Source organism: Gopherus flavomarginatus, chromosome 12, assembly GCF_025201925.1.
Source record: "Gopherus flavomarginatus isolate rGopFla2 chromosome 12, rGopFla2.mat.asm, whole genome shotgun sequence".
NCBI lineage: Eukaryota > Metazoa > Chordata > Testudines > Testudinidae > Gopherus > Gopherus flavomarginatus.
In genome coordinates, this window is record NC_066628.1 from 7592009 (window position 1) to 7614166 (window position 22158).

At 51.3% G+C, this 22158-nt stretch overlaps 1 protein-coding gene across 5 annotated transcripts in view; it reads right to left on the reverse strand.

The window, feature by feature from the left end:
• Positions 1–3349: 3349 nt before the first annotated feature.
• LOC127033271 (zinc finger protein 850-like) overlaps positions 3350–22158 on the reverse strand; it is a 103821-nt gene continuing 85012 nt past the window's right edge. The window contains exons 1-5 of one of the 5 annotated variants that reach the window (XM_050921163.1): positions 13588–13838; positions 10891–10978; positions 10219–10345; positions 9571–9684; positions 3350–9247 (exon numbers count right to left, since the gene is read on the reverse strand). In XM_050921163.1, the coding sequence (XP_050777120.1) occupies positions 6747–9247; positions 9571–9684; positions 10219–10345; positions 10891–10914 (2766 nt within the window). In that variant the 5' untranslated portion in view covers positions 10915–10978; positions 13588–13838 and the 3' untranslated portion in view covers positions 3350–6746. Of the gene's footprint in view, positions 9248–9570; positions 9685–10218; positions 10346–10890; positions 10979–13587; positions 13839–22158 lie in introns of those variants that run through there. The other 4 variants (XM_050921164.1, XM_050921161.1, XM_050921166.1 and 1 more) reach the window with 4 other exon arrangements.

Consider the following 22158-nt stretch of genomic DNA (forward strand, 5'->3'; position numbering starts at 1 on the left):
TACTAAACAGCAAGTAATAAAAGAAATCAGGACACAGTCGGAAAGGTGAAAGGAAAACTCTTAGCCCCACTCTGCAGGGCCGGATTAACTTTTCGTGGGCCCAGTGCCAAACATACTCGTGGGCCCCCTCGGGGCAAGGTGCAGGGAGCGGGATGGTCAGTCTCCAGAGGGAAGGGCGGGTTAAGTGCAATGAGGCACAGCACGGTGAGACAGCCCTTCTCTGCGCAGCCCAGCGGAGGGCGCTGTTTACAAACCAGCCCAGCGCTGTGCTGCCAGCCTGCCCCTTCCCCTTGCGGGCGGGCCCCCACCACACTGCCCACCTGCCCAGAGCCCCACCCTTATGCCCAGTGCCCCCTCGCCCAGAGACCTCCTCCACTGGCCTCAAACCACAACTGCACCGCACCCTGCACACCAGCCCGCTCGTCCAGCGCCCCCACCCATGGACCTCCCCACTGCCCACCTCCTTCCTCACAGTCCCACCCTCACAGCTGCATAGCACCCATAGTCCTGAGAGGTTTCTGTGCCAAGCAATTAAAAATTCTGCACATTTTATTTGTCAATAAATCAATGTCGAGGCTCCAACATGGCAATGGGGAGCACAGGCCACAGGTTGCAAGGAGTTGGGAGATCACCCTGCAGCCTCCTCCCACCCCACCCTGGGACAGGGACTCGGCAGTGACGCTGCACCCTACCCTGACTCAGTGCAAGGGCCAGTTCTGCCCCAGAAACACCCTGGGGCCCTGCCCCCCTTGCCAGACGCACCAGGTGTGGGTGAGCAGGCTCAGCCCGGCAGCAGGATCCAAGTGCAGAGGAACTTAGTGTGGGGGGATCCAGGTGGGGGTAAGAGTTCTCTGTGGGGCAATCTGGGTGCGGGTGGCTCAGTGGGGATCTGGATGCACAGAAGCTCATTGGGCAGTTCCAGGTGCAGGGGCAACGGGACTCTGCAGGGGATCCAGGTAAAGGTGTTTGGGGCTCAGCGGGGGGGGGGGGGGCTACATGCAGGGGAGGTGGGGTTCATTTGGAGGGGGTCCAGGTGCAGGTGGTTGGGGCTTAGTGGGGAGGGTGACTGGGGGGCTCATCGGGGTGGTACAGATGCAGGGGAGGTGGGGCTTGTCAGGGTGAGGATTCCATGGGCCTGCTTAACAGGGGAGCCCCAGTTTCTGCCAAGTGGATGCTGCACACTGGGCTCCAGCTTTCCCCTTGCCCCCACTTCCCCTATCTGCTTCTCTTCCACATCCCATGTCCCTTGACCACTGCTCCCCTGTCCTCTTTCCCTCCTGGCCCCCCGCTTCCTCTTTTGGCGAGAAGAGCCGTTCTCCTCCCCACCTGCTCCTCGCTCTTCCTCTGCCCCTTGCACATCTCCTCTGCTCTCCCCAGGTGTGTCCGTCTCTGCTGCGTGGCTAAGAGCCCTGCTGCTGGAGCAGGCTGACAGCTGGGAGGGATGCTACAGACACAGTGGCTCGAACTCTGCTCTGAATATCAGCAACACCTCAGTGTCCAACTCTGCAATCGGCTCTGCGGGTGGAGGGGAGTCGGCTGAGCGCCTGTGTACGGATCTTCACGTGGGGCAAGCAGATGCGTCCCATCCTAAACTGAGAACATGGACAGGATGCCTCTCAGGGCACTCCTAAGTCGCAGCACCCACCTCTGCCCCTCCCACTGGTTCACAGGGGGACTGGGGGTCCTGGCACCGAACACATTCCTGTCTCCAAGCAAAACTGTGAGTCTGGCATTTCAGGCAGTCCCAGTCCCCTAGCCTCCTGGGCCATGTTCCCTCTGATCTGGTAAGGTCCTGGGTAGTCAGTCTAGCCTGCAGTCTCTAGATCTGTTCCTCTATAGCTGCCCATTTGTCCCTGACTAGTCTACTCCCCCCACAGCCACAACCTCGCCCTCTATCTCCTCCCCTCCGGGCTGACCCATTGCTTCCACCTTGTACTGATCCCTCCGCAGTAATAACATGGACCGGCGCTCCCCCTGATGCATCTGCCTCCACATATCTGCCTATTCCAGAAACTGGGGGAGCTGATTGGGAGGAAGTTCAGGATGCTGCAACCTTAAAATGCCCCAAACTGTGGATCATTCAGCTCCAACCATTTCTCCAGCAATTCCATACTGTTACCATGCTCCACACCCCCACCAGGTCCTGGTGCCCCTGTCTGGGGTATCACCCATGGACCGACCAGGGTATGCACCCAGCACCATGCCCAGGCCTGTATGAGATTAAGTGCATCTCACCCTGTTTCCCCAGGGATTCACTTCATTTTATTCATCACCGCAGTACGAGAGTGTACCCCAAACAACTGTTTTGCCACCTGTCCAGGGATTAGAAATGGGTGTGCCACTCCTGCCACATCAATTCCTAAGGTGCCCCGTCACAAAAGACTACGCCATATGATCACCTGGTCCTCACAAGTTAGTCCCTCCATCTCCCTGCCCATCTCCACTAGCCACAGCACAAACTGATCCCAATCCTCCCAGGGTACCTTTCCCAAACGGCCCAGTATTGCCTCCCTGTCCTTCAGGGACAACGGGCAGATTTCTGCCTGTTCTACTACTTGTGGGGCATCATCCTCCCCCTCCCCCCCAAGTGGGGCCATTATTCGTACCTCCAGAAGTTCCTCCCGGGTAGCCTCTCTCGCAGGGGCTGTAACTGTGGATCACCGGCTTACAACGTCCACTGGCAGTAGTGGGTACTGTGTTTCTTCAGGGTAGGTTGGTGGAAGTGTCTCCTTCAGCTCCATTAGTGGGGCGGATGGTTTGGAGTTCCCAAGTCCATTGTCCCTCTGTTTACATTGATACAATTTCTCCTCTAAGTCTCCTACTCTCCCCCGCAGTTCATCCCTCTCTTGCCAGATTGCCTCACAAGACTCCTCTGTCCGTGCAGCATCCCGCGCCTTCAAATCCGCTACCTGTACCGCTAACATGGATTTTTGTTAAAATCTGTTGCTGTTCCACAATCCCCTCCAAATCCTTAATGTGTTGGAGGAGATCAGCTTCCCTTTTTACCCAGCATGCCATCCCAGCACACAAACCTTGTAATACCATTCCCTTTTTCCTACACTCCTTTCCCTTGGGGTCTCCCAAAACCTCCCCCATCTCCTTCTCAAACTCATCCCAGGTAGACCCCTGCACCTGCTATGGGCCCTGATTCTTCCTTATCCATTTGTTCAACCTCCTCCAAGCAGCTGCGCAGACTGTTGAGGAGGGGGACTTACAGGTTGCCACTCACCTATCCAATGCGATGTATCTGAGTCACGGCACCAAGATCTTAGGGGGCTTATTCCTTCACCCTCTCGCTTCCCTGGTCCTTCTCGCATGAACAGAGAAAAGCAATACCCAAGTCCAAAGGTACAAACAAGTCAATGTTTATTAGGGAGATCTTCCAGCAAGCTTAAATCCAAGTTTCTTTTCCTTATTTTCGAATCCCAGCTTACTTCTTATATGCCCCTAATTTATATAAAATATTCTTAGCTCTACCTTAACCAGTCTGCTAAAATTTACTTAACCAATTCTGATTGTAACATGATTAGCTAGCCAATTATATCCCACCACCTTAATTAGTTTACACCCACCAAAATAAATTATTCAGCAGACAGAAACAATCACAGAACCAGCCAGAGACCATGCAGATAACCATAGCAAAGTGGGAACCAGAATGACAAAACAAAAGTGAGGATTTCACAACTACATCTATAAAGACATAAGGGTTTCCCAGCTGTGTCTATTGCTAAGTGAGCTCTTACCAGACAGAAAACTATCCAACTTCTTTTTCTGAATGATTGGCTGAACAAGAAGTAGGACTGAGTGGAGTTGTAGGCTCTAAAGTTTTATACTGTTTTATTTTTGAATGCAATTTTTTTTTGCACATAATTCTACATTTGTAAGTTCAACTTTCATCATAAAGAGACTGCAGTAATGTAATTGCAGTTGGTGAATTGAAAAATACTGTTTCTTTTTGTTTTTTACAGTGCAAGTATTTGTAATTAAAAAAATAAAGTGCTCTCTACACTTTGTATTCTGTAAAAACAACAAGGGGTCCTTGTGGCACCTTAGAGACTAGCACATTTTATTTGGGCATAAGCTTTCACGGTCTAGAACTCACTTCATCAGATGCATGGAGTGTATTCTGTGTTGCAACTGAAATCAGTCTATTTGAAAATGTATAAAATATCCAAAATATTTAAATAAATGGTATTCTATTATTGTTTAACAGCACAACTAATCATGGTTAATTTTTTTAAATCATTTGACAGCCCTTGAAGATCATAATTGTAGTAGTCTCTGTTGACCTATATCTTGTTACAGATTAAGTGCAGGAGATAATGCTGCCCGCTTCTTAGAAGCGTAGATTAGGGTTGGAAGGAACCTCAGGAGGTCATCTAGTCCAACCTCCTGCTCAAAGCAGGACCAATCCTCAGACAGATTTTTACCCTAGTTCTCTAAATGGCCCCCTCAAGGATTGAACTCATAACCCTGGGTTTAGCAGGCCAATGCTCAAACCACTTCTTGTTCACAATGTCACCTGAAAGTGAGAACAGGCATTCTTGTTGCATTATTGCAGCCGGCATCGCAAGATATTTATGTGTCAGATGCTCTAAATAGTCATAGGTCCCTTCCTGCTTCAACCACCATTCCAGAGGACATGCATTCATGCTAATGATGGGTTCTAATCAATAACGATCCAAAGCAGACCAGACCGACACATGCTCATTTTCATCAACTGAGTCAGACGCCACCAACAGAAGGTTTGTAAAACAGAACAGGGGACACACAATTCTCCTTCAAGGAGTTCAGTCACAAATTTAATTAATGCATTTTTTAAAAAAATGAGCATTGTCAGCATGGAAGCATGCCCACTGGAATGGTGGCCGAAGCATGAAGGGACATAGGCATGTTTTGCATATCTTGCACATAAATACCTTGCATTGCCAGCTACAAACATGAGACGAGAACACCTTCTCACACTTTCAGGTGACATCATAAATTAGAAGCAAAGCAGCATTATTTCTCATAAATGTAAACAAACTTGTTTCTCACAAGCAAGAGAGAGTCCTGTGCCACCTTTACGACTAACAGAGTATTGAAGCATAATCTTTCGTGGATGAATACCCACTTTGTCAGATGCATGTTTGTCATAGCGAGTGACAGAAAAAGAAGTAGCACTGAATTGACTTCTAGGCTATATAGTTTTTAATTGCTTGATTTTTGAGTGCACTTATATGATTAAAATAATCAATGTTTCTAAGGTACACTTTCCTGGTAAAGAGATTGCACTACAGTACCTGTATGAGGTGAACTGAAAAATACCACTTCTGTTTTGCACATTTACAGCACAAATATTTGTAATAAAAAATAATATAAAGCGAGCACCGCATACTTTCTCTTCTTTGTTGTGAGAGAAATCAATAGATATGAAAACGTAGAAAAACATCCAAAAACATTTCACAAATTTCAACTAGTATTCTATTGTTTAACAATGTGATTCATCAAGATGAATTTTTCTAACCACAATGAATTTTTTTGAGTTAATCCCACGACTCAACTGCAATTAATCAACAGCACTACTATCTTCTTCCGATTTTTTTAACAACACCAGGTTACATTTCAACGTTCTAGTCTATATTTCTTGGAATGGCCCCAAATACCATTTACACACTTTTCTAACATGTCTCTAAAGGTTGAAGCTTGGTGAATTAGCCTGCAAGGTTCTTAACTCTTTTAGGCCATGCGTCACAGAAGTTTAGATCATGTGTGAATTCTCCAGTGTTTAATGAGGTGTGATCTCTGTGTATAACTTTTGTCACAGTCCAAGCACCCATGGAGTCTTGTGGATTCTCTGATGTAAAACAAGGACTGATCAGTTTCTGCTATGTTTCCCACAGTCTAAGCACTTAAGGGGTTAATCTTTGGTGTGGATTGCCTGATGTTTAACAAGGTCTGAGCTCTGTATGAAACTTTTCTCACAGTCCAAGCACTTATGGGGTCTCTCTCCTGTGTGGACTGCCTGATGTTTAACAAGGGCTGACCACTGTATGACACTTTTCCCACAGTCAAAGCACTTCTGTGGGCTCCTTCCTGTGTGGACTGCCTGTTTTCAGCAAGCTCTGACCTCCATATAAAACTTTTTCCTCAGTCTAAACAGTTATGGGATCTCTCTCCTATGTGGATTGGATGATGTTCTGTAGGGCTGAGGTGTTTCTGAAACCTTTCCCATGGTCCAAGCACTTGACCATGGTAGGAAACATTCTCCATAGTCTATGCACTTATGGGGTCTCTTGTGTGGATTCTCTGATGTAAAACATGGCCTGAGCTCCATCTAAAACCTTCCCCACAGCCTAACACTTATGGGATCTCTCCTGTGTGGATTAGCTGACTTTTAACAAGGTCTGACCTATGTAGGAAACTTTTTCCAGTTTGAGCTCTTGTGGGGTCTCTCTCCTGTGTGGCTCCTCTGAGTGTTACAAGATTTGATCTTTCTGTGAAACTTTTCAGATGGTCCAAACACTTATGGGGTCTCTCTCCTGTGTGGATTGCCCAATTTGGAATAAGATTTGACCTCCATTTAAAACATCTTTCACAGGCTAAAAAGTTATGGGGTCACTCCTCTGATTCTCTGATGTAAAACAAGGGATGACATCAATTTGAAACATTTTTCCATAGTCTATGCACTTACGGGGGTCTCTCCCATGTGTGGATTGCCTGATGTTTAGAAAGGCTGATATGTTTCTGAAACCTTTCCCAGAGTCTTATGGTTTCCCTCTTGTATGGACTACTTGATGTTTAACAAGGGCTGACCTCCATGTGAAACTTTTCCCACAGTCCAAGCACTTGTGGGGTGTCTCTCCTGTGTGGATTCTCCGATGATTAACAAAAGCTGACCTCCATCTGAAACTTTTCTCACAGTGTAAGCACTTATAGGGTCTCTCTCCAGTGTGTATTCTCTGATGTTTAACAAGGTTTGACCTCTGTATGAAACTTTTTCCACAGTCTAAGCACTTATGGGGTCTCTCCCCCATGTGTAATCTCTTATGTGTAACCAGGGCTGATCTATATGTGAAACTTTTCCCACAGTTTAAGCACTTATGTCCTCCTCCGGTGTGGACTGCCTGATGCGTAAGAAGGTGTGATCGCCGCATGAAACTTTTCCCACAGTCTAAGCATTTATGGGGTCTCTCTCTGCTGTGGACTGCCTGATGCACAAGAAGGTCTGACCTTCGTATGAAACTTTTCCCACAGTCTAAGCATTTGTGGGGTCGCTCTCCAGTGTGGAGTGCCTGATGTATTAGGAGGCTTGACCTCCGTATAAAACTTTTCCCACAGTCTAAGCACTTGTGGGGTCTCTCTCCGGTGTGGATTGCCTGATGTGTTAGAAGGTTTGACCTCTGTATGAAACTTTTCCCACAGTCTAAGCACTTGTGGGGTCTCTCTCCTGTGTGGATTGCCTGATGATTAACAAGGTTTGACCTATATAGGAAACTTTTCCCACAGTCTAGGCACCTGTGAGGGCTCTCCCCTGTGTGGATTCTCTGATGTGAAAGGAGGACTGACTTCTGTATGAAACTTTTCCCACAGTCTAAACACTTATGGAGTCTCTCTCCTGTATGGATTGCCTGATGATTAACAAGTTTTGACCTATATAGGAAACTTTTCCCACAGTCTAAGCACTTGTGAGGTCTCTCTCCTGTATGAATTGCCTGATGATTAACAAGGTTTGACCTATATAGGAAACTTTGCCCGCAGTCCAGGCACTTGTGGGGGCTCTCTCCTGTGTGGATTCTCTGATGTGAAACAAGGCCTGACCTCTGTATGAAACTTTTCCCACAGTCTAAGCACTTGTGGGGTCTCTCCCCTGTGTGGATTCTCTGATGTGAAACAAGGGCTGACCTCTCTATGAAACTTTTCCCACAGTTCAAGCACTTATGAGGTCTATCTCCAGTGTGGACTGCTTCATGTCTAACAAGGGCTGACCTCCGTATGAAACTTTTCCCACAGTCCAAGCACCTATGGGGTCTCTCTCCGGTGTGGATTGCCAGATGTATTACAAGGGCTGATCTGCATGTGAAACTTTTCCCACAGTCTAAGCACTTGTGGGGTCTCTCTCTGGTGTGGACTGCCAGATGTTTAACAAGGGCTGACCTCTCTATGAAACTTTTTCCACAGTCCAAGCACTTGTGGGGTCTCTCTCTGGTGTGGATTGCCTGATGTTTAACAAGGGCTGACTTCTCTATGAAACTTTTCCCACAGTCCAAGCACTTGTGGGGTCTCTCTCTGGTGTGGATTGCCTGATGTTTATCCAGGGCTGACTTCTCTATGAAACTTTTCCCACAGTACAAGCACTTATGGGGTCTCTCGCTGGTGTGGATTGCCAGATGTCTAACAAGGGCTGATCTGCATGTGAAACTTTTCCCACAGTCCAAGCACTTATGGGGTCTCTCTCCAGTGTGGATTGCCAGATGTCTAACAAGGGCTGATCTGCATGTGAAACTTTTCCCACAGTCTAAGCACTTATGGGGTCTCTCTCCAGTGTGGATTGCCAGATGTTTAACAAGGGCTGATCTCCATGTGAAACTTTTCCCACAGTCTAAGCACTTATGGGGTCTCTCCCTGGTGTGGATTGCCTGATGTGTAACAAGGTTTGACCTCTGTATGAAACTTTTCCCACAATCCAAGCACTTATGGGGTCTCTCTCCGGTGTGGATTCTCTGATGATTAACAAAGGCTGATCTCCATCTGAAACTTTTCCCACAGTCTAAGCACTGATGTGGTCTGTCTCCGGTGTGGGTTTTCTGATGTGTATTCGGTGCTGACTTCCAATTCAAACAATTCTTGCCCTCAGGGCACTGACAGGGTCTCTCTCGCGGGTGGCTTCTCCCATGGTTAGCAAGATCTGAACACTTACTCAAGTTTTCCCCACAGTCCAACCACTGAAGTGTTTTCTCTCCAGTATTTATTGCCTGAAGTGTAACAGAACCGAGGTAGTCATAGCTTTTGTCCCTCGGGGTTGTCTGCCAGGCTGTGGGATTCCTGTGTCTTTCTCCATATATAACAGATTCATCCATTTGCTCCCTTGAGTGGTTTCCCAGCAGCCTCTCTGACCTCTGCCAATTTCTCCAGGCTTCTTCCTGTTCCAAGCACTGGGAGAAATTCCCTTCAGCTCTTCCCACAAAGGTCTCCTGTGGTTCCCCGTGCCCAGAAACTTCCTGCTGTTGATTCCCATCCTCATTCTCGCTCACTGTCTCGTTACCTGCTGGGAGAGAGACAATCCAGACAGGAGTCATTGTGCTGGGGAGAAATTAAGAGGAAGAGCACCGAGGGGAAATCCAACATACTAAAGCTGCACAGACGGAGCAATTGGATTCTGCCTCCACTTCCCACCCAAACTTTTACAGAGAAGGAAAGTAGGGAAGGAAACTCCTGCAGTTAACAAGACACATGTGAAGTGATATCTGATGCCTGCAGCCCTGGCCTGGGTGAAATGAGGAAGGAACTGAGGGCACTTACTGATACCTCATTTTTGGGATTCTCAACTTTTTCCTTCATTCACCAGATGGTTTGCGTGTCAGTTCTCACCTGTGTGGGGGCTTCTCGGGAGTTCGCTTTTCTCATAGACCTGGAGATCGGGAACCCACGGCTCTTTCCCTTGTTCCAGCCGGGTGATCAGGTCAGGTTTGGGAATGGGGAATCCTGTGCAGGGAGTGAAATCAGACTAGATCAGGGTGTGCGGAGGACTGAGAGCATTTCTCAGAAAGAGAGAGCGTCTGTCAGAAAGGACATTCTGTGAGTGGAACCTGTCCCTGTGCTCTGCTGGGGAATGTGGCATCTAAGAGGACGGCACATGGGCACTGAGCCCCCTCGGGGGAGGCAGACATCTGGGGAGGTGAGGGGAATTGTGACACACACCCAGCTCCAGTGTTAAACCCCTGCCTATTTCTAACCCTGCGGAGCCCAGAGCCCTTCGCATGGCTGGAACAGTTCCCAAGGAGGAGGGAGAAGAGGGATTCTGTGTGCGACCGAGAAACAACACAGATAGGACAATACATGGCTTTTCCACCTTGAAAGCTAGCGGGGTTGGGTGGGGATGATTTAATACGTGTCTTAGGTTTTGACACTCTGGTCTCACTGGAGAGTGATGAGGGAAGAACCTGACCAGTGTCAGATATGCAGATCCCACCCCTACCCCCCCAGCTTCCAATAACCAAGGGGCCAGGAATCCCTTACCCAGCGAGGTCACCGTCTCGTAGTTCTCCTGCATGACATCCCTGTAGAGGGCTCTCTGAGCGGGGTCCAGCAGAGCCCCCTGCCCCTGGGTGAAATACACAGCCACCTCCTCGAAGGTCACTGGCATCTGAAACACCAAGAGTCCCCCACTCAACATCTGTTGCCCCAGCCACTATCCCACTAGCCATGGGGGAGAAGGGCCAGAGAAGCAGAATCCTCCCTGCACCCTGCTCAGAGCAGCCAGGAGGCTTCAGAGGGTGGGAGAAGGTGGGAGCTCCTTGTCCCCCCAGCACACAGAGCAGGGCAGGATCTTCTCATTTCCCACACACCTGCCAGCCACAGTCTGATGCGGGAAGCCAAGCTCTGAGCCAGGGACGGGGACAGGAATCCCAACAGCTTCCCTGCGTAATTCACAGCAGCCTCTGGCCAGTGGGGTCAGGGTCCAGCACTGGGAGTCTGGTCAATTTTCCTAGCCCTACCCGAGGGGGGTGTTTCCTGGTTCAGAAATGGGGGAATGTTTCCCCTCCCCCCACCACCAACGAGATTCTTCAGAAAATCAGACCCAGGGTGATCATGTTCCAGCAGGTTTATCAGACCCCATCCCACCCTGGGTGATTAACCCCTCTACAATACCCCTCCCCCACCACCAAAATCTCCCTGAAAATCCCCTACCTGAGCTGGCTCCATCATGGCCATTTCCCTGCCCTGTCTCCTGGAAGACGGGACGATCTGGAGCGAAACGTGGATGCGATTCCTCAGTCTGTCAGAGGAGCAGAGAGATTGGGCAGGTTTCATAAGGGACTGGAGTCCACGTCACGCCCCAATTCCCCCCAGGCTCTCTCCCTACAGACAGACCCTCTGATTTTAGGACTCTGCTATGCTGGGAAAAAACCCAGTTAGTTCATTCCCCGCCCCGGCCTGGCTCTCTCCCTTATTAGAATTAACCCCACCAAGGCCCTTCTAAATTTCCCCAGAACAGCATCTCTGAGCCAAACGCTGGAAAAAGAGCAGAATCAAAGGAGTCACTTTAGGGCACTACCTCACTGTGTATTGTAACCCCTCTAGCTCTCCCCCGTCTCCCTCAGTCGGGCAGTGCTCAGCAGTCAGCAACTGGCTTTTCCTCCCTCAGTTCCTCCCCTTCTTCCCAGGAGAGCTGACTGCCCTGGGGGTGCAGGGAATGGATCCAGATAGGGCTGGGAGCTGGGAACCTCCCTCCCCACTTCCTGCTCCTGCTACCCTTCCAGTCTCTCCGCTCTCCCTTTTTAACTTCTTCCCTCGCCCTGGGAGAATGGGCGACTGCCCCATTGCCCTGGGCCTTTGCTCTCATCTGGCAGCTCAGCTACTGACACTGGTAACGGGGTTTGAACCCAGCTGTGTCACTGACGGCAGCAGCTCTGGGACTCACTGACATAGAGAGCCCCTCCCCTTGTAGGCTAAACTCCCCAGCTGGTCCCTGAAAGGGCCCCTTTGTGCAGAGTCATTTCCCTGCCCAGCTCCATCCCTTTCCCCAGGTCTCTCCATAACCTGGAGGCTCAGTGGCTGGTATGGTTAGAGGGGTTCCAGCCACTGGAGAAAGTGCCCCTGGACTGGTCTCAGAGGGGTGGGATGAAGCAGGAACATTCTGAATTTTTGCTCTGAATACTTAGTGTGTGCCTTAGTTTCCCCATGTGTTACTCAAGTATCAAGCTGGTGGGATATAGGTGTGTGATCACTGCAGAGACCTCTAGAGGGCAGGTGTGACTGCAGAGTGGCTCCCTGGGCATAGAGAATGGCCAGAATTCTGTATCCTGGCAAGCAGTGGCCGAAAACAGTCCTCTGCAAGGAGCCAGCCCAAGCTCTTGGAGAACAAAGAGAGAGGAGGAGGCCAGGTGACCTGTTTTCCAGGGAAAGAGAGAAAGCACGGAGGAGGGGCAGCTGGACATCACTAAGGGTGGGGGGCTGGAAGTGGGTCAGTCTCCTGGTTTCGGATTCAGCGGGGAGAGTCCAGGGCTCGGGACTCTGGACTCCCCCTCAGATGAACTTTGCTGAGAGCTCCTGATTTCTGTGCTAACAAGCTCTGTTCTATGCTGTGTTCCCAGTGACCAATAAACCTGTTTTCCAAGCCGGCTGAGAGTCACAGTTGACAGAGAGGTGGGGTGCAGGGCCCCTGTGGGGAGCGGGTCAGGTTTGTCCTCAGGCTGCCCCCAGGGTTCAGGCTGGGCCGTGTGCCCATTCTGAGGATGGGGAGGCTGGGGCCACACACTCAAAGGGTGTGTGTGTGTGGGGGGGGAAGTTGAGTGGTACTCAAGGCAGTGGTGGATTAACAAATTTGCTGCCCTAGGCCCACAAAAAATTGCCCCCCACCTTCCGCTCCTTCGCAGCAAGCCTGGGAGGGAGGGGGGAGGAGGGGAGGTGTTTCCTGGTTCAGAAATAGGGGAGTTTCCCCTCCCCACACCCGCCAATGGGCCTCTCCAGAAAACCAGACCCAGGCTGATCACGTTCCAGCAGGTTTATCACACCCGGTCCCACCCCTCCGCAATACCCTGCCCCCTTCTCTCTCCCTCCCTCCCTGCGCTTCCCCGCGGCAAGCCTGGGCGGGGGAGAAGGGGAGATACGGCGCACTGGGGGGATGGCAGCGGTGGAGCGGCCGTGAGCTGGCGGCGGGGAGCGGATCCCGCCCCGGGTCACTCCCCGCGCCCGCGGGCCCCAGTTCACCTCTGCTCCGCCTCCCCCGATCCCGCCGCTGCTCGCTTCTCCGTCCCTCCCAGCGCTTCCCCGCCCCAAACCTGGGAGGAAGGAGGGAAGCGCGGCGAGCCTGGGGGAGGAGGCGGGCGGGGATTTGGGGAGGGGGCGGAGCTGGGGAGGGGGCGTGAGCAAATTTGCCGCCCTCGGCAACAATACGCCGCTGCTCAAGGGCTGGGGGTCCTGCCTCTACAGTGTGGGGGGAGGAAACCTCTTCGGGGGGGAACAGAGCACAGCTCCATCAGCCTAGAGCCAGCGCCTGTGCTGCCCCCCTCCCACCCTGATTGTGCCCCTGGACCCCGCTCCTTCCCCGGCCCCCACCCTGCATTCAGTTTGGCCCCTGCCCACCTTCTGCCCCCTCAGATCCCCCTGAGCTGCAGCCTCCGTCCGCACCAGGCCGGGTAAGGACACAAACAGCTCCCGCTGCCAATTCCCCACTTTGGAGTCGTCACAGCGGGAGGGAAACAAAGCAGCAGAAGGGAGAGGGGGATGGGGGGTATATGATCCCGCTCCGCCCCCACCGGGGCTGGTGGCAGCTTTTCCGGGCCCCGGGCGGGAATCGCAGCCAGCTCCGCTGGGAGCAGCCCGGGGCCAAACCTCCCCCTGCAGCCCGGGGGTGCCGGAGGGGGGGGGGCGGGTCTCTCTCACCTTCCCTCCGAGCGGGGCCCCCCCGGGGCAGGGGCCGGGCCGGGCCGGGGGCTCTGCCCTGGGAGAGGCTCCTGGGGAGCAGCGGGAAGGGCCCTGCTGGAGATTCCCCTCTCCCGGCTGCAGCCAGGGCTCCGGGCTCCCAGCACCAGCCGCCGGGGCTCGGGGATCTCGCCAGGAGCCTGGGAGCCAGAGTCACCGCAGCGGCTGCGAGTCACTTCCTGCTGCCGGGCCGGAGCCCAGCGCTCGCTGCCCCACAGCCGCCTACCGGCTGCTCCTGGGTCCTAGCGCTGCAGGGGTCGCGCTGCAGCATCTCTGGGTCCGCGTCTGCTAGACTCCCAGGCTCTCAGGACAGAAGGGAGGGACCGTCTTCCATCTAGCGGGGGGAATTGGTGTCACATTTTTCTAAAATACTTAATGAACTTTATGAGAAACCAGTAAACATGCACAGAGGCAGGGCCAGCCTTACAATGTATGGTGCCCTAGGCGAGATTATTAAACAGGTGCCCCTGTGCCTGATCTGCTCTTAGCAACACAAACATAAGCTTATAGTATTGGAAAACTTGCCACATTCACATTATTAAAACCAGTTTGACTTAATTAAGCACACTGTAATGCTGATGGACTAGCACTAAAGAAGCAGCACTATAGAAAAAATTCTGATATGACAGAATGATGCAAATAATATATTTTTTTAATTTATCAAAATTTTATTGGAAATTTATATGAAGAGGTATTGAAAAAAAGATTTGTTTTTAATTAAAAGCAATCTTTCTGGCTTTTTTGGCTGCAAAATCAGTAATAATGTCATCGTATGACAAAGACAAAGTCGTGTCTTGTTCGATCGCAAGAATAGCAAGACCAGTCAGGAGTTCCTGACTCATTGTAGAGCGGAGATAGTTTTTAATGAGCTTTAGTTTTGAGAAACTCCGTTCTTCTGATGCTACTGTTACAGGAATTGTCAGTAGAATACGAGTGGCGATGTACACATTAGGATACATGTCAACAAGTTTGTGGGTATGAATAAACTGTACAATGTCCATCACCGATTTTGCATGTGGCAACACTGATGACAGTGTACTCAATTCTTCGTACAGTTCAAGTCCCTTTAAATCAAAACTATCGCCGTGCTTCAGGAGGCTCTCTAGATTCTTGCACTTTGTCATTAGTTGCTCTTGTTTTCCTATTCGTTGAATTTAGTTATGTCATACAAAAATCCAAACTGTTCATGGTGTACTTGCAAGGTATTAAACCTTTCATCAACCGCAGATACTGATTTATCCATCACAATATTAAAAAATTCAACCTCAAATTTATTTTCTGGATCGTCTATGGGCATGATCTGCTGTACAGATTCTTCACAAAGAAGTGTCCCTGGCCTTTTTAACCCATATTAACTATGTATTTACTTTATGAAAGTTGGAGAAAACATTGTGAAAACATAAAACATTGGCTGCCCAACTTCTGGGCTGGCAAAAGTTATACTGACTCACAGGGAAAAAAAAAGCAGGAGAATCTTAGTACAACATATGGTCACTCTATACCAGGAGTCGGCAACCTTTCAGAAGTGGTGTGCCAAGTTCACTGTAATTTAAGGTTTCTCGTGCCAGTAATACGTTTAAATGTTTGTAGAAGGTTTCTCTCTATGTCTATATTATATAAATTGCTATTGTTATTATCTGAGGTCTTGGCCACTGGTCCTGCTCCGGCCACTGCCAGCTGAGTAAATGAAACCCAAAACCGGCAGCGGGCTGGTGGCTGGAACCCTAGACAAGGATCCCAGGCCCTGCTCAGCCCGCTGCTGGTCTGGGGTTCTGACCACCAACTCCTGCCAGCCAGGATCCCGGCCACCAACCCTCCCCCTCAGCCCGCTACCAGCCTGGGATTCTGCTCACCCAGGCTGGCAGGAGGCAGAGTGGGGCTGGCGGCTGAGCTCCTGACTGGCAAGGGGCCGGCAGCCGGAACCCCAGAGTAGCAGTAGGCTGAGTGCTGCTGGCACCCCAGACTGGCAGCAGACTGAGCCACTCAACCCCCCACCGGCCCTGCTCAGCCCGCCACCAGCCCACTCAGCCCGCTGCCGGCTGAGTGAATGGAACCCCAGGCTGACAGCAGGTTGAGTGGTTCAACTGGCCTGCTCAGCCCACTGCCAGCCTGGGGTTCCTTGGGGGTCCCCAGGCCAGCAGCAGGTGCTGAGTGGGGCCGATGGCTGGTATTCCAGCTGGCAATAGGGCAGTAGCTGGAACCCCAGAGCAGTGATGGGCTGAGCTGCTCAGCCTGCTGCTGCATACCATCAAAAATCAGCTCACCTGCCACCTTTGACACATGTGCCGTAGGTTGCCGACCCCTGCTTTATACACTAGTAAGGAGATGAACATATTACAGTTGTTGGAGGGCTCTTATCAGGAGTAACAGGCTATAGGAAAGTCAGTCAACAATTTTTGTTTCTCTGATGAAAACTGACCCACTCCCTGCCTCAAACCAAACCTGTCACTAATAATTGTCAACAACTTAATTTTCTGTTTTTGGCTAAGATATTGATTTTTTTAAAAAAATTATTGAAATTGGATTCAGGATTGTTAGCAAGAATTTTTGGCAAACAAAATTTTTAAATGACAATCTAAATGGCAACACAGTACTGCTTTCATGCTTGGCTCACCCCCCAGCCTGCTGGTCCAACAGCTGCAGTAGAGGAGGAGATAGGTGGAAAACTGCAGGACCCCAAAATCCACCTCTTGGGGTGCAGAGTGGCAACAGCAGCAGCAAACCCTCAGGTCCAATCACACGCCAATGGGCACCGCCACCAGCCCAACAGACCATGGTGAAGTTAGCACAGCATCTGATCTCAGGGATGGGGCACCCATGGAGCCACAGCAGCTCATCCTGCCCTGTGCAGCTCCCCCCAGATGAGATGGATCACTGGCAGCTGCCAGCCCGGGGAAGAGGCGCTCCCCAGCTAGGGTGGCCAGACAGAAAGTGTGTAAAATCAGGACAGGGATGGGTGGGGGTGGAGGGGTAAAAGGAGCCTATATAAGAAAAAGACCCCAAAATTGGGACTGTCCCTATAAAATAAGGATATCTGATCACTGTATCCCAATCTCCTGATTTTTCACACATCTGGCTAACCCCAGCCAAACCCTGTGTGACATTCCAATTCTGGCTGCCTGCCGAGGAAGTGAGTTACTTTCACTTTCATTCCTCAGCAGGCAGGCAGCCAGCCTCCCCTCCCCCTCAGCACCTCACCCAACCCAGCCCTGATGGAGGGGAGGGAGGAGAGAGAGAGGGGTGCTCCTGGGGAGGAGGGAGAAAGGAGGGGATGCTCCGTGGGGCGGGGGGGAGAAGAATGGATGTTATGGGAGACAACAAAGGATACTGGTTCCAGAGCCACAGAGCCTGCCTCACCTGACCTCAGCCGGGGGAAAAGTGTCACACTCACAGGTGAGCTCCTTTCCCAACCCTCACCCCCTCCCCTTCCCAGAGACCCCAGCAGCCAATCCCATTCCTCAGACTGTGCTGCATTCGGCTCTCTCTAGGACCCAGCAGCCCTGCTTCTACACTGTCTGGGCTGCCTGCAGAGGGGTGCCCCCAGGGAGAGTGAGGCCCTACGCGGCTGCCTACTCTGCCTATGCCTAAGAACGGCCCTGCACAGAGGTAAGTGGGGAAATGGTCCCGCTATTGGGGAGAACTTTCCTGACTTAAACACCCCCAGATGGAATCGACTAGCAGAAGGAACTGAGTCCTTGCTCCCCCTCCCTTCACCCCGAGCCTGCCTCACCACCAGGGCTCCCCTTCCACTCTGCTGTGTGGCAAAGTCCTTATATCCCCGACAAGGCTGGGCCCAGGCTTCCTGAGGGGCTCGCCCCCCACGCTGGTTGTGACCACTCAGGACACGGGCTAGAGCGTCCCCTCTCTAGGGCACTTCCTCCGCTCTGGACGCTTCCCTGACCATTGTTCATACCCCAGAACAAATGCAATTTACTAAACTACAAGCAATTAAAAACAATCAGGAAAGAATGGGAAAGGGGAAAGGAAAACACTTTGCCCCACCCTGCGGGCCTGGGGGAAGCACAAACAGCGTCTGTGGGATGCCCGGGCAGTTCACAGTCTGTCCCTCCCCCGTCCCAGGCCTCCTGCCCAGGCCCTGGCTGTACTGCAGGGATGCTGCGGGTCAGACACAAGCATTGACAATGGCCACACGCCTTCAGGCTGTAGGTGACAGGACCTTTCTTCCCAGTGTCCCTGGAAAGGTGCAAATCCAGATGTCAAATAAAAAGCCCCCGAACTTGGTAATCTCTGTAATTGATTAGGGGGGCAAAGGGTGATCTTTGAGCAGTTCTGGCTGCTGACCTAGTTCTGTCCCTGCACACACCCCCCTCCAGGGTTCCACGGGGTATAGGCCATGGCCTGGGACACCTCCAGGTGTTGGGGAAATGCCAGTACCACAGGGATGACTTCATCAGCTTCCACATCCAGCCTCAGGCCACTTACCCCTGTCTGCGTCCCAACTCCCAGAGCCATGGCCCTGCTCCCGGACCCACCTCAAGGGGGTGGAGGCGGCGCAGAGAGGGATAAGGGGAGGCATCACACCTCTATTCTTTTCTTGTCCCCTGCACTCATGGCAGGACTAAGTATTATCTAGACCATTCCTGGCAGGAGTTTGTCAGCTGCGTGACCCCCCGACCAGTCAATTTTTGTCCCCTGGTCAGACCCTGGCTGCCCCCCTCCTCTGGTTTGCCCCCTTTGGCTGCTCTTTTTAATCCCTGTAAAAAGCAGTCAGCACAAACCCAGACTCTGTAAGGGCAGGATGAAGGGCAGTGGCTTCATCAGATGTTACTGAGCATGCCCAGTCCACTGTAAGTAGCACATTCCTACCTGGAGCAGTTTTCTGTACTGCACCTGCAGGAGAGTTAATTAATCTATCCCAGTGGGTGATAGCAGCTATGTCTGTGGGACATGCTCAAAAAATAAATAAATGCCAATTGACTCTCCTTCGGCAGGAGGCAGGAAAATGGGAAATGCCAGCCAGAGGGGATTTCTCTGGCAGATAATATTTCCAACTATCCCGGACCAGACACCATTGCCACAAATGGCAATCCTACTGGCAGATGAAAACTTTTCCCCAAAGGCCCTAGAGGAGGCTGAAAAGCTGAAGAATGATCAGCTCTGGTCTGAGCATGGGCAGCAGGTATAGCAGGCCGGGGGAAGGGAGGTTAAGCAATGGTGGTTGAAGCATGAAGGGACAGAGGAATCTTTAGCGCATCTGGCATGTAAATATCTTTTGACTCCAGCTGCAACAGTGTCATAAGATTGCCTCTTCTCACTTGCAGCTTTATCTCCTGCAAATGGAAACAAACTTGTTTGTCTAAGCGATTCGCAGAAGAAGAAATAGCACTGAGTGGACTTACAGGCTCTGCAATTTTACATTGTTTTATTTTTGAACGCAGGTATATTTTACATAATTCTACATTTGGAATTTCAGCTTTCATGATAAAGGGATTGGGCTACGGTACTTGTAATAGGGGAACTGAAAAATACTATTTCTTTTGCCGGAGGTTACAGTGCAAATACTTGTAACAAAAAATAAAGTGAGCACTGTACACTTTGTAGTCTGTGTTGTAATTGAAATCAATATATTTCAAAATGGATACAATATTAAAAATATTTAGAGAAATGGTATTCTATTATTGTTTAACAGTTCAAATAACCATGTGATTAATCAAGATTAATTTTTTTAATCATTTGAAATCCCTAATTCCAATTGATTTCGTTGGTAAAATTATATGGTAAAAAAGAGAAAGGGAGCAATTTTTCAGTACTAGTGGCTGTGACACTTTTGTATTTTTCTGTCGGATTTTGGAAGCGAGTCATTTTTAAGTGAGCCAAGGAGACAAGACAGGTCAGACTCCTGAGAGGGGTGCAGTGGTGGGGAAAGGCTGAGAGCCACTGGCATATAGGACTAACAGAGAGAGCACACTGGAGAACACACAATGGTGGGGGGGGCACTTCAGCGGTTTACTGGACTACAACTGGGGGACAAGAACAGCACCCTGCAATCCTTCAGGAAGACAAAAATAGAGCATGCTTTGCATTCATGAAAAGGGGGATTTCTGGGAGGTGACTCTGGGAGAATGCTTTAGCCATGGATTTTACCTGTAAAAGTTAAACTCAGCCTATCTGAATCCTGTTATCGGTGTTTGGTGTGTAACCTATTGGTCTTATTGCTTTGCTCACTCTCTCTTCAATCTGAACTAATAAACTCCTGTTTGTTTTCACTAAAAATATATCTCAGTGCTGTGGTGTTCTATTGGCGCTGATCCTCAGTTGAATCAAACAAGCTGGTGTTGTCCTGACGGCTTACCTGGAAATTTCTGAGTATCCCCCAGTGGAGGGAGGCTGGACACTACAGAAGGACACATCAGAGGTGCTGGAGACGAGGTTGCGCCTAGTGTTAATCTGTAAGGCAAAGTAAGGACTGGCAGAGCCCTTATGAGTTTGTGTGGGGAGGTAAAAGGCCAGGGGTGACAGGGAACTGACAACCATTGAAGCAGAAGCACGTCCCCCTCGCGCTGAGACAGCACGGGAAACAAGGAGATTCACTGTCTGGGGTGTTGGGACGGTGCTGAATGTTTAGGAATTGCTGTGCTTCTTATTAATGAATGTGGTGAACATGAATGTGGTCCGGCTTGACATGTCTGAATTTGCTAGAGGATTCTGGGAGTAGGACCTTCTGAGCATCCAATGGTTACTGTGGACATTTTCTGTTCTGCATGTCTGTTCTGTTACTGACCTTTGTCAGTCAATATGCCAGCTCACTAGGTAAAAAAAAAAAAAAGTATAATCGCGAGATCAGTGATCTTGGCACAAGCTGACCTGGGGCAAAATGACCCCTTCAGAAGGCATCGCGCTGACAGCTTGAGTGAATTATTGATGAGAGTGTAAACGTGGGGTGATGTCTGGTGGGTACTCCTTCAGCCAGGGCCGGTGCAAGGATATTTTGTGCCCCAGGCGAAACCTCCACCTAGCGTCCCCCTTGCACATCGATTCATTGAGTGGCAAATCCCAACGAGCCTTTATAGACCCCAGGGCCAGCCTGCCCAGGGGCTGCTCCCCAGACTAGGCTCCCCCCCCCGAACTCCTGTGGAGGGTGCAAAGCCCCCCTGTGAGCCCTCCCCACCCCACCCCGGTGGCTCCCGCCCCGAGTCCACTCACTGGCTTTGCCGGGCTTGAGCTGCTGCAGCAGCTCGGCGGGGAGAAGCCGCCTTCTGGAGGCACTGGAGAGCCAGAGCGTCCCACTTGCAGCAGCAGTGAGCCCCAGCCATGGAAGAGCCAGCGCGGCGCAGGGGGGCAGCAGCCCTGCAAAGGCGGCGGCATTGCTAGTGGGGAGTAACTGTGCCCCCCATCCCTTCTGCCCAGGCTGCAGCCCGGCGCCCCCCCCCCCCCGTGGGCTCCTGCAGTCTGCAGTGGATGCATGCGGGTGCTGGCCCCCATGCGCCCCCCAGCTCCCCCCACACCTAGAGTTACCAAATTTCAACAATCAAAAAAGAGGACGGGGGGAGAGTCCCACCCTAGCCCCACCCCCATCCACTCCCTCCCACTTCCCCCCCGACTGCAGCCCTCAGAACCTCCAACTCCTCCCCTGCTCCTTGTCCCCTGACTGGCCCCCTCCTGGGACCCCTGCCCCTAACTGCCCCCCAGAACTCCACCCCCTACCTAAGCCTCCCTGTTCCTTGTCCCCTGACTGCCCCCTCCTGAAACCCCCCCACCCTAACTGCCCCCCTAGGATCCTACCCCCTACCTGTCCCTTGCTCACAGAAAAGCATGATGCCTGTGAATATGAAAAGGAAAATTTGAAACAGGAATTGGAAAAACTAAAATTGCAACCTGAAACCCAGAAATGAAATCTGGGTAGTTGGAGGTGGCAGGGGTCCCTCCAAGGGTGTGGTCAGGGAGCAGGGGGGGTTGGATGAGGTTGGGGGTTCCAGGGGACAGTCAGGGAGTAGGGGGGCTGGAAGGGGGTGGGAGTACCATAGGGTGGTCAGTGAGTAGGGAGCAGGGGGGTTGGATAGGGGCAGGGGTCCCAGGGGGCAGTCAGGGTGCCGGGGGAATGGATAGGAGGTGGGAGATCTGGGGGGCAATCAGTGGGCAGGGTTGGATAGGATAGAATCTAAATTTACCAAGCACAGAGCAGTCACCCTGTATCCCAGAGTCCGACAGCCCCAACCCACTGTGTGATGTATTGGTCTGAGTGCTCTTTTCTCTCTTTTTCCCCTCTAGGACATCAGAGGCACCTCGCCCAGACATGTGGCTCCTTCTCACTCCCCCTCACACTTCTTGAGACTGGGCAGGGGCTTGGACACCAGGTGAAAGCCACGTCTACCCTCAGCACAGTGTGGACAGGAGCCACATTTCTGCTACTTTCACTTTGTTCAAGTTAACCTTGAGGTTTTCGTCCTGTGAACAAAACGGAGGATTTATGCATCCTGGGGGAAAGATTATGAACTTGTTACATCCCTGGGGGACTGGCTGCCTGTAGACACTAGGGATATAATATGGGCCTTTCACTGCTAGGTCTCTGCT